We start from the raw sequence: 10,507 nt of genomic DNA on the forward strand, positions 1-10,507 counted from the left end.
CCCCCTCAGAGGGGCAGAGCATGTGGGGCTCAGCCCTGTCCCCTGGTGGGGGGGGGGTCTCCCACACCCACCTTCAGCCTCACCCTCCTCTTCGCCGCAGAGGCCGAGGGGGGGGCGCTGGCCCGGCGCCGGGACGCCGATTTCCTCTTCAGCAGCGACGCAGCCCACGCGGACACGCGGAGGTAGGCTGCCGCGGCCCTGCGGCGCCCTCGAGCCGCGAGTCGCCCCCGTCCCCTTCCCCTGCCGCTGTGGGACAGGGCTGCAGCCAGACATCGTCCTTCCCCCCTTTAAGGACCTTAAAAAAAAAAATATATATATATATATATATATAATGGAAGATAACAAAAGAATAATGAAAGCATAGACAACGTTAAGGGTTGCGCTAAGCCCGTATTTAATGGCGGCAAATGGCTGTTAAAAATCACGGTGGCATTTTTAAAGTCCCTGGACTGGAGGCCGCCAAGTTTCATGGCTTATTTCGGAATAAGCCGAACCAGAGCTAATACCAACCACTGGCGAGAGCTCGCCCTGCCATAAGCTATACTTAGACCCAGCCAAAACATGAAATGGCTGTAAAAATACCGTAGYTTGCGCGCGCCTGAGGCTGATTTAACTCCAGTGGAGGGGGTTAAAAGGAAGGTGCTGATACGGGCGCAGCTTTTTGTGGGGGAAGCCGAGCGACACAGGCTGATAAAGCAGCAGGAATAGCAGCGCYGCCGCCGCGCTGCCTGCCCTTAGCCTCTGCACTTAAACCCACCTGGACTCTCCAACTTACTGAATTAAAATTGTTAAGCTACATTAAATTACATGAATTGCACCGCTTTCTGCTTCTTGTTAATGTTGAATCAACCTGCTTAAAAAAAAAAAAAACAACGGTGGGGGGGAGAGGTATCTAATAGCTGCGCTGAAGTCACCCCTCCAAGGCAGGGGTGTCAATAAATAAGGGAGTGACCACACATAATAAAAAAAAAACCCCACATATATTAACTCTTTAAAGGGCAGGTCAGAGGTAATAAAAACTATGCAGCAACTGTAGAAGGGCTAAATTGCTGTTTTCATTCTGTTGGTTTGATAAAAAAAATAAGAGCGCACAACAATGGTTTTGCATGAGAAGGACAACTATCGGAAAAGATGATACGAGCTCTTCCCCCACTCAGTGAGGATTTGTGTATATTGAATTATCATGTAAGTACGTTTATGTGAGCAGGAATGAGAGTTTTCTAGTTCCTCCTGCAACCCTGCACCAGGTCTCCTAATGGCTAGAAAATAAGCAGGTTGCTTAACATGTTATTGCTTAAAATTGGCTTAGATTTTATAAAGCCTTCATGTGCTGAAACCAGCCTTTTTAGGAGAATAACAACTTCCCTTCAGCCACAAAAATCCCTTGTGCAGCCTGCTAGACTGTAGGTCATACTCTGCTACTTGAGGGGTAGAAGACTTTTCCATGGCTATGCAAAATTTTAAATATTAAATATTTAAATAACCCCTCTCCCCCAAGAACTGATCTAATCTTGATAGCGGATTGCAGAACAGTGCCATTTAGTCCTCAAAAAAATACACATTTACTTATTCCGCTGGATTCTTCCTCCAGGCAGTTCTAAGAAAGCATCAGGCAGCTGGGAGCTGAACCTGGTATTTGTGATGAGTCTCATAGCTAGAAAATAACAGTATTTCTTTAGGTGCTAACTGCCAGACATCATGCTTTTTCACCCTKCATTGAGGCAGTAATATTAGAGCAGGTCAGTTTTAACAATAATATCCCTTTAGCTGAAGCTGCCAGCTAGCCTTGGACTTCCAGCTTAATCTCTGCCAAAGATAATTATGTTTGGGTTTTTTTTTTTTTCAGGCTTACCTTTAGAAACCAGATATCTTTTTCTTTTTTCTTCTCTTCCAGAATACATGAGAGCCTAGATTACTTAGACGGTAGAGCTACAGTTTTTCATTCTTGTTATCTCTCCGCATGGGCAAGTACCAGCTCAGAAATGAAACAGTCAGTAGTTCTGGGTCACTTCATTCTGCCTCCTGCCTGCTTGCAAGAAGGTTAGGGAAAATCGACGTTTTTTACTCCATGCTGTGTTCCCCATAAGCATAGACATTTTYGGGAATGCCAAACCAGCATCAGACTCCAGTTATCTCTGCTCTGGGGGTGGGGAATTTCCCTCTGCTGGGTGTGATTCTTCCTCCCTGGGGGCAGATGGAAAGGCAGAGTGAATGAGGTTTTGCCTTTGAAGAAATTAATGCCCAATCTATTACATTGCATTAGTTAGCAATGCCGTTCAGTGAGCTTCTGCCAATGGTCTGAGTGCGTTAGTGATTACCTGTGCAGGTAGGGGCTTGCTTAGACAGAGACTGCTAGGCAGTGTCATTACTTAATGCTTTTATACTCATTTATTTTTGTTCATGGCAGAAATCAGAAGAAAAATTGGTAATTTTATTTGGGAGCAGATGGATGATTTCCTTGYGAAACAGGTAAGATGAGATGTATGAGGTGGTGTTGACCTGTCCTATAAAAAAAAGTCAGTTGCATYAACTTCCGGGACCCTTGGTTTTCATCTCTCAGACCAAATACGGGATCAAACGGTCCTGTGCTCACTCTGCTGCGTGTGACCTTTCCTAGCACAACATCCCAGGGACACAACACTGATTAAGTAYGGGACATGCAGAAGGGATTTTTCTAACTCATAGACATCCTGTCTTCCCCATACATCCTTCTGGGGGCTCCAATAACCAGGCCGCCCATGGAGTTGCTGAGATCCAAGTTCAGCCATTCTGTGGAGCATTTTCTTTCTGCACGACCCTGTGTAGCTCTGAGACACTGCACACTGCCTTCTTGAAGTAATTTCTAAGTCCTTTTGAAGCAAAAATGTTTGGATTTCCAGTTTTATTGTAAATTGTGCTTGAAAACAGAAGCCCTGAAAAAAAAACACTCTTCTGGATCAAGTTTCTAGTGTGTTTTTTTTCAAATTCAGAAATAGCAAATTTGTACTGCTGACAAGCTATACACAGAGCTAGCAGCAATGGTAAGAAAGCACTCAAAAGAGATGCATGCTCCAAAGCTTTATGCCTTTTCTCCCAATGCGGATGAGTAGGCTAGGTGACTTAAAGGCAATATCCCTGTTGTGCCACAGAAGGACTCAGTCTTGGCAAACTGCATTAAGTTGAAGGGATCAGGCTCACAACTTTAACTGTGTGTTGACAGCCACAGTACAGTGAAAGTCTACTTCAGGAACCAGAGACTGGGAGTGAGCAGCAAGCAGAAGATGCGCTAGAGCCATCTGAAAGGTATTTTCCTTATCCTTGGTGGTAGGATTTGGACACGCAAGATGCATGTCCTGGGTCCTCCACTCCCCCACCCTTCGCTACCTGCAAAAATAGAAGCTGYGGCAGTACTCCTGGTTTGGCACGTYGGGTGCCACTGAAGGCACGGCCTCGGAATGATCTTACTGTGACACTGAGGGCCACAGCCTGGATTTTGGCATGGCTGCACAAGGAAAGGAAAGTTGAACCACCCAAGCCTGCTGACTCAGCCCAAACCATCAGCTTGCAGAAAATACACAGAACAGGAAATAACACACCTACTTTTCTCCCCAATGTAGCAGTGAAGAAAAAACAGATTCAACAGCCCAAGGGGAATTTTCATACCATGCACTTCAGGAATATCCAGTGAATAACATGGTGACAGGTAAAGCTTAGCACAGGTAGACATTTAAGAAGTGGAAAATATACCTAAAAATGATGGGGGATGCTGACAAAGCAGGGCCCATATTGTGTCCGGGGCATTCCTTAGTTCTTTCTATTACTAACATGTGCAGACTTGTTTCTAGTCCTGGCTGTGAACAGTTTATGTTCATACAATTTGTTTGGAGTTGCTCTTTACCAATTGCCAGACTCCAAAACAGCCATAGGTTGCATTTAATTGTAACCATCTTTTTATTGACACTGCTTGGTTTTGATACATCTGTATTGCTYATTACTTGTCAGTTGTAAATATAAAAAGTGGTGCTGTAGTTATTGCTCTAGGTATAAGAGGTTGCTGTAGTTAAACTGCCTGGGTAGGAAATCATAGAAGGGGATTTTCCTCAGACATTACCTGAAATCTATTATTTCCAACCCTTAAAAACTTCCAAGAGGAAAAAAAAAAAAAAAAAAACAGCCTTGGCTATCAATTCTGATGGTGCGACTGCAATTGCGCTCCCTTCTCCACAGCCCTTTTTTCCTGTAGTTCTTGTTTTGTCTAATAGGAGTAGCCCAGACTTCCTATGATGAGACTTGATCTTTCTGTTTGCAGGCTACGCCTCTGCTCGTGACATGAAGAAATATGTTGGAGAGCTACGTGATTTCATTCCTGGCACCTCAGGTTACACAGCGTATTGGATTCAAAGTGAAATTAACCTTTACTCTGATGTGAAAAATAAGTTGAAAAGAAAATGATAAGTAACAGGTGGCTGRTTCCCAACAAAAGCTTGCATTAAGCTCTGCCAGAATGCTACCAGACATGCATAGATCCATTCTGTTTAATAATATCCCAGTTAGACTTTTAGATGCCTAGTTGCTCTTTTTTTTTTTTGCAGACTGATGGTTGTTTTAACTGTCAGTCTGTGTACTTGCTGTGTTTTGATTAGATAGCAAAGAGATTGGTGGTATTGAACTGGAAATTCCAAGTTAAACTTCTGCAGTACTTGGGGATTTATAAATTGTCCCTGCTTGGCTTATCCTGACTACAGCTCAGCATGTTCAAAGTATATTTAAGTATCTGGCTCTGTCTGCTGTACACATTCTTTTCTTTAGTAAGAATTTGAAACAAATTCCACAGTGAACTTAAATATAGACTGATATCCCCCAAAAGAGCAAATCCTTTGCCTTTTTATTTGTATCAGATGGTCATCTTGTGGTTGTGAACAGCAGTTTTTAGGACACTTAGGCCTCCTGATACAGCATATGGAAGCGTCACTGACTCACTGCAAGCAGGCAGTGCCTGTGYAGTGGCCAACCCTGATTAAAAAAGGAAGCGGAGGAGGGAGAAATTGCCCCACAGCACAGTCTGCTGTACACGCACATCTACAAGACCCAGCACCCCCTCTTGCAGCATGGGTGGCACCATCACAGGGCTGGGAGAGCAGGCAGAGGCTGGCCCAGGCTCTCCCAGGGCAAACACGAGGAGCTCCACCAGGCTCCACCAAGACATCACACTCGCCCTCTTGTGGCTGCACACCACCACCACGAGGGCAGCACAGGTGCCTGCAGGAAAGCCTGTAAAAACTTTGCACCTCACTTTCAAATAGCCAGGAAAGACCCCCAAAATCTGTCCACAAATGTGGAGGTATTAATTTTCCCTCACATCTCCAAGCCTTGGAGAACCATCCTCGGGACACAGCACCCCAGAAGAATCAGCTCACCCCTATTCATCCATGTGGAAACAGGCTTTGAAAGAGTAAGTAGGCCAAATTGGTTTCCCACATTTATTGGAAAAGCGACATACAGCGACAGACTCAGAGAGCTCCTCGGGGTGTTTTGAAGTTCATCCCCACCGTGGGCTGTGTGACCTGCAGGTTGGAGAGGCTGCCGAAGTCCTGGAAGACAGCACAGGAACAGTCACTCAGCGCTGCATGCTGCCAGCCCTGCTCCTGCCCTGGCTGCCCATCTGTGCCCAACCCCGCTGAGGGGGAAGGCAGATTCCCCCCAGCCCTTCCCAAGAAGAGCAGAAATGGAAGCAGTGAAAATGCTGTGTAGGACGAAAGGCGGTTACACACCTTGGGGACCCTGGGACCAGCTTATGTCAGTGTCAATAAGAAGGTAAGAAGGCCACCCTATTCTGGAGATCACTTTTGCAGGCAGCTGGAGAAACTCAGCTTTTATGGCTGAATAGTCTCAGTTTGGGATAAAGATGGTTCCTGCTGCTATTTCACAGGAAGGAGAGCTGCACACCAAGCACAACTAGCAGGAGCTGATGGGGTTGGAAGCCAGCGTGGTGCGGGAAGTGGGGAAGGCAGGAAGCACACATCCACCCTGCTAGTGTGGTCCAGGGCGAAACACTTCTGCCTTTCCCCTTCCGCTCCACAGGTGCCAGGACTCATAGAAGAGGGAAGGCGTGACGGACAGACCTCTTACATGAGACCATGTAAAAAACCCCTCGAGTTTCTGAGGAAAGGTGACACAAGCACTCCACTTTCCAGTTAGGGTCCCATTTGAGGAAGAACAGCTTACGTGGTGGTTAACTGACCTGCAAGTCCCAGAGCAAAGGTCCACCGSCCCCCTGAAGCCAACAGAGCTTGGCCTCCTTCTTGCCTTTGAGCACAGGGTTCCAACTAACCCCCAGTCACTTGCGCAGAACATTCACACCTTCAGCCAACACTATCAAGCCCTCCATTGCACCCACAGTACTGCTGGGGACATCACCGGCAGTCTCAGCACAGCTACAAAAGGCAAAAGCCTTCCTTGCTAGCAGGAAGATGACTGACTACTCACCAGAAGCTTCAGCATTTCCTTGGTGTCAGGGTCCACTTCAATGATCTCCTGGTCAAGAGCAGAGACCTGGGGACAGRAGAGAGATGTGCACAGTTTGGAAGTGCTGCACAGACCAGAACCAGGCCCCAGAGCCACATCTGTCCTACCACTGAGATGCTAAGCAGGTTAGYTCTGGCTGGGAGCTTCCTACCCACGGCAAGCTCTTATCCCATCCCACCAAAAGGGAGCTGCTTGTAAGGGATCGCAGCTGCTTCCCCACGTTCAGAACTGCCTAGCAATTTTTTCCACRTGAACGAGATGGCCACCATGGGGAAAACCTGCAGTGCCAGCAACCATATGAGCCTGGAATACATTTGCGAACGTAACTCACGCCACAGGAACTTCAGATGAAATGCTTCTTCCTCGGGCGTTCAGGCGCTGACCACTACCTGTGAAGGGCTGAGCGTGCCACCAAGGTTTTTACTGTTCCTTGCATAACCAGCTTCATCTGCCAGCAAATACTGTGGACGCCTACACCCTCCAGCTGTCCTACTGGAACACAGCAAGAGACTACCCCCCAGCACAGGGGCACTACATGCGGAGGGGCGTCTGTTTTAAGGCAACTCTCCATCCACTGCACAGTCACAGGAAAGCAACAACCAACAGTCCCAAGAGGAGCTGCGGCCAGGTTCCCCGCACTGCCTTAGGCAGGCTGTGACGGCAGCGCGCTCCTTGGCTTTAGCTCAGCTCAGCAGACAACCTTGGCCATCTCGTTTCTGTTGCCATGTCTTGCTGGCTAGCAGAACCACAGCTGCACCAAATCTCTGTGACTGGGTCCTAAACCAAGGATACGTTAGTAGTAGCCTGACCGTCACCGGGCCACAAACAGTAATGCTCGGCGATTGCCTGGCCTGCACCTCTCGGCAGTCCTGCACCCTTCGACTCCTCAGGGCTAGCAACCACAGTCTCTGCTCTGTAATTTCAGTGCAGTCTCCCCTTCCTCTCCCAAGACCTCAGAGCTTGATCTCTGTGCACTTCTTTCCCAACAGGCCACGTTACAACAAGTATTTTACAAGAAACAGTGAATTACTGAGGTTCAACTAATATTGCACTGACAGCTACAACAGACATTCCTTCCCTGCTCAGGGGGGAACTGAAAGAACCTCAAGCATCAGGAATAACTTCTTCCACCAGCACCACCTTGTCCTGCCTTTGAAACGCAGCTAGAAAGCCATTACGTGAAATACTGGGAGAGCCGCCTCCGTGGTTTCCTCTAGGCCTCTTACACCTGCTTAGGAAACATGTGCAGCTCACTCCGAGACAGCCTCGCAGGTCACTGCAACTTTTCATACGCCTTAACACCTCAAGTTTTTGGGATACACAGAAGAGCATCTGCACAGAGCTGCCAATATTTCACAAATCATTTCTAGATGTGGGAGGAGCCAGGAAGTCAAACCAAGCCCTGGCTTTAGCCTAGAACAAAGCCTAGTCTCTGTGGAGGGCAGTGCTACCCCACCTTGGGTTAGCACAACCAAGATGATAAAGTAGTAAGGTTCTCCCTGAGGGAGATCTCAAAGAGGGGAGGACAGCACCAGCCTGCCTTACTGCACTGGCAAGGCTCCTGTGACAGTCCTGGTATCATACCTATTCCTCCCAGATCCAGGATTTGATCATCGTTAAAATGATCTGCCATATAACCAAACCCTATGCCAAACCCTAGCACCAATGAGTTACAAGAGCTGAAGAACAGAGGTAATGCTCGGAACCAATCATTTCTTTTTGCGCTGCACAGAAAATAACAGTTTTATCAGAACCTGACTAAGGAGATCCAGCAGACAGACAAGCAGCAGCATGTCTGAAAGCTACAGGGTTTGGGAGGGATGGTACYGAACCCCACCAAACACGGGAAATGCTTTCAAAATTCCTCTTCCTGCACTATCAATGAYCAGGCCACACACCAGACCTAAATCACTTTCGAATGCAGGTTCAAAATGAAAGGCTCAAGCGGCCATTTCTGCCCAACAACAAACACAACACTCAAGTGGGCAATGCTCTGCTCTCCTGGCATCCTTTTACRAGAGATTGGCATTCTGGTGCCGTTTTACAAACCTGGAGCAGCTCACAGATTTTGAGCCATCACCTCTCTTTAGTGACATCTACTGTATGCTAGTTTTTAAGTCACTCTGAAATATTATTCTGCATAACATGAAGTTATTTTCTCCCCATTTTAAATTAGAAAAATTGAGGACAGGTTATCTTCACCCCCCTGCAAACCAGCGGCAGAGTCAACATGCAAGAAGTCAGCTGCTCTTGTCAAGCCATGCAGCAAAATTTTTGAGGAAAAGCCAGGACTGCCTCAGATACAAGGCCAAAACCCATCTCCATCCTCCCCTTTTTGACCTAAATCCTACCAGTTACAGCTGAGGATTTGTTTTAAAGGAGTTAAGAGGCCGCTAGCAAAAAAAAAAGCCCATTATATCTGGGTGTTCTTTACAGATGCCTTTCCCTTTAGAGTGGTAAGGGGAAAAGATGTCTCAGGACAAGCAGAACGGACAGACCTTACAGTCTCTCTGTGTGGAGACAGACACCTCAGTGAGCTCTCAAGCGTAGCCAGAAACTTACCTCTGGGACGTAGTTATCCCTCCTCTCTCTTTCCTCTTCCTGCAGTTTGATGGAGATGCCTCTGACAGGCCCCCTCTGAATACGCTTCATCAGATGGGTGACATACCTGCAGGAAATGAGCAGAAGACCATCCATCCAGGGTCTGCTTTTCTGACATACCAGCTTCAACCCATGGAGGCAAAACCTCGGTTTTCTACCCCTGCTTTCTCAGAATTTGCGTCAACTTTGTACTGGATTCAGACAGTCAGAACAGCTCACCTCACCCGCCCTGTGGCATGCCAGGGAAATCAGTTCTGCTATCAGAATCCTGCTGACAACCTTGGTGTTATTTCATGGCCTTGGAGCAAGGTTAGTGCCAGAGAAGTGTACGAAAGTAACAGGGTTTGGGAGGGATGGGAATGACCCCACCAAACACGGGAAAAGCTTTCGAAATTCTTCTCCCTGCACTATCCATGACCAGGTCACAGACAAGACCAGAATCACTTTCGAATGCAGGTTCTAGCACGAAACTTTTAAGCGCTGCTCATAGTCCTGTGAAAAAACCGAACATAAAAACCCTCTGCGCCGTGATGGCCAACAGGACRCTGCCCTGCTTTCTCCCAGGCTCTCCTATGAGAGATTCCTTTCCAAATCCTCTGCGTGGATCTTGATCTTAAGAAAACCCTCACAGCTTTCTCAGCAAAAAACCCACTAACCTAGGCGCTGTTGCCCTTGGAGGGGGGAAGGGGAAAAAAAAATCACAGTTTCCACATCAGTTCCAGAATGACAAGGAAGATGTTGTCGCTGTCCTTACATAAGGGAGGATATAACAAGTCAAGAGTCCTGCTATTAAGCACAGCTAAGTATCAGCTGACATCCTGCAGCTAACAGACATTTGAGAAATGGTGGTAACACCCCATAAACCCATCTCAATCTAGCAAGAAAGGCCTGAAAGCCAACAGGAAGACGTTTCCACTGTTCAAGCGGCACAACAGCACAGGGAGAGGACAGTTAAAAACCGAAGCTGAAGCATCTTCTCCAAGGCCACCCTCAGTASAGCAGCGCCCCAGAGATCCTAACGTAGCTCCAGCGGGGCAGGAGGCAGCGACCCGTACCACACACGCGTGTCCACACCGCAGTAACRTGCAAGAGCGGATTTCCTGCGCCCGCCGCCCCGGGCCTGAGCCGGTCTCGCCCTCCTCGGCGACGTCCCGGGTAACCCTGGGGCCGGCCTTACCCCGCAATCTTGTTGCGCAGCTTCTTGCTGGGGATGATGGCGATTTCCTCGCACACCCGCTTGTTGGTGTGGAAGTCGTTCCCCAGGCGGGTGTAGTACTTCTCGATGATGACGCGGGCGGCCTTTTTCACCGTCTTCGTTCGCACGCGTCCCTGGGCGGCCAAAATCGAGTCACGCCACAGCGAAACGAAGCGCGGCGCCGCCGCGGGGCAGCCGCCGCGGGGC

At 48.0% G+C, this 10,507-nt stretch overlaps 2 protein-coding genes and 2 non-coding genes across 4 annotated transcripts in view; 1 reads left to right on the forward strand and 3 right to left on the reverse strand.

The window, feature by feature from the left end:
• Positions 1–4,475, forward strand: part of TERB2 (telomere repeat binding bouquet formation protein 2) — a 5,515-nt gene extending 1,040 nt beyond the window's left edge. The window contains exons 2-7 of the mRNA XM_085300755.1: positions 101–182; positions 1,895–2,040; positions 2,408–2,469; positions 3,200–3,282; positions 3,597–3,682; positions 4,289–4,475. Of these exons, the coding sequence (XP_085156881.1) occupies positions 101–182; positions 1,895–2,040; positions 2,408–2,469; positions 3,200–3,282; positions 3,597–3,682; positions 4,289–4,431 (602 nt within the window). The 3' untranslated portion in view covers positions 4,432–4,475. The remainder of the gene's footprint in view (positions 1–100; positions 183–1,894; positions 2,041–2,407; positions 2,470–3,199; positions 3,283–3,596; positions 3,683–4,288) is intronic.
• Positions 4,476–5,445: 970 nt separating this feature from the next.
• RPS17 (ribosomal protein S17) lies at positions 5,446–10,503 on the reverse strand (the record flags this gene model as incomplete). The annotated part of the gene is made up of 4 exons (XM_085300756.1): positions 5,446–5,570; positions 6,466–6,531; positions 9,067–9,172; positions 10,283–10,503. Coding segments are annotated over 4 exons (474 nt in total), but the record flags the coding sequence as incomplete, so codon positions are not given.
• Positions 8,297–8,430, reverse strand: LOC146598229 (small nucleolar RNA SNORA71). The gene has a single exon (XR_014895305.1). It is a non-coding gene; the product is annotated as a small nucleolar RNA SNORA71 (small nucleolar RNA).
• LOC146598230 (small nucleolar RNA SNORA71) lies at positions 9,431–9,563 on the reverse strand. Its single transcript, XR_014895306.1, has one exon. It is a non-coding gene; the product is annotated as a small nucleolar RNA SNORA71 (small nucleolar RNA).
• Positions 10,504–10,507: the final 4 nt, after the last annotated feature.

This window comes from Rhea americana, unplaced genomic scaffold (genome assembly GCF_003343005.1).
Source record: "Rhea americana isolate MKP2758 unplaced genomic scaffold, rheAme1 scaffold_168, whole genome shotgun sequence".
NCBI classification, from domain to species: domain Eukaryota; kingdom Metazoa; phylum Chordata; class Aves; order Rheiformes; family Rheidae; genus Rhea; species Rhea americana.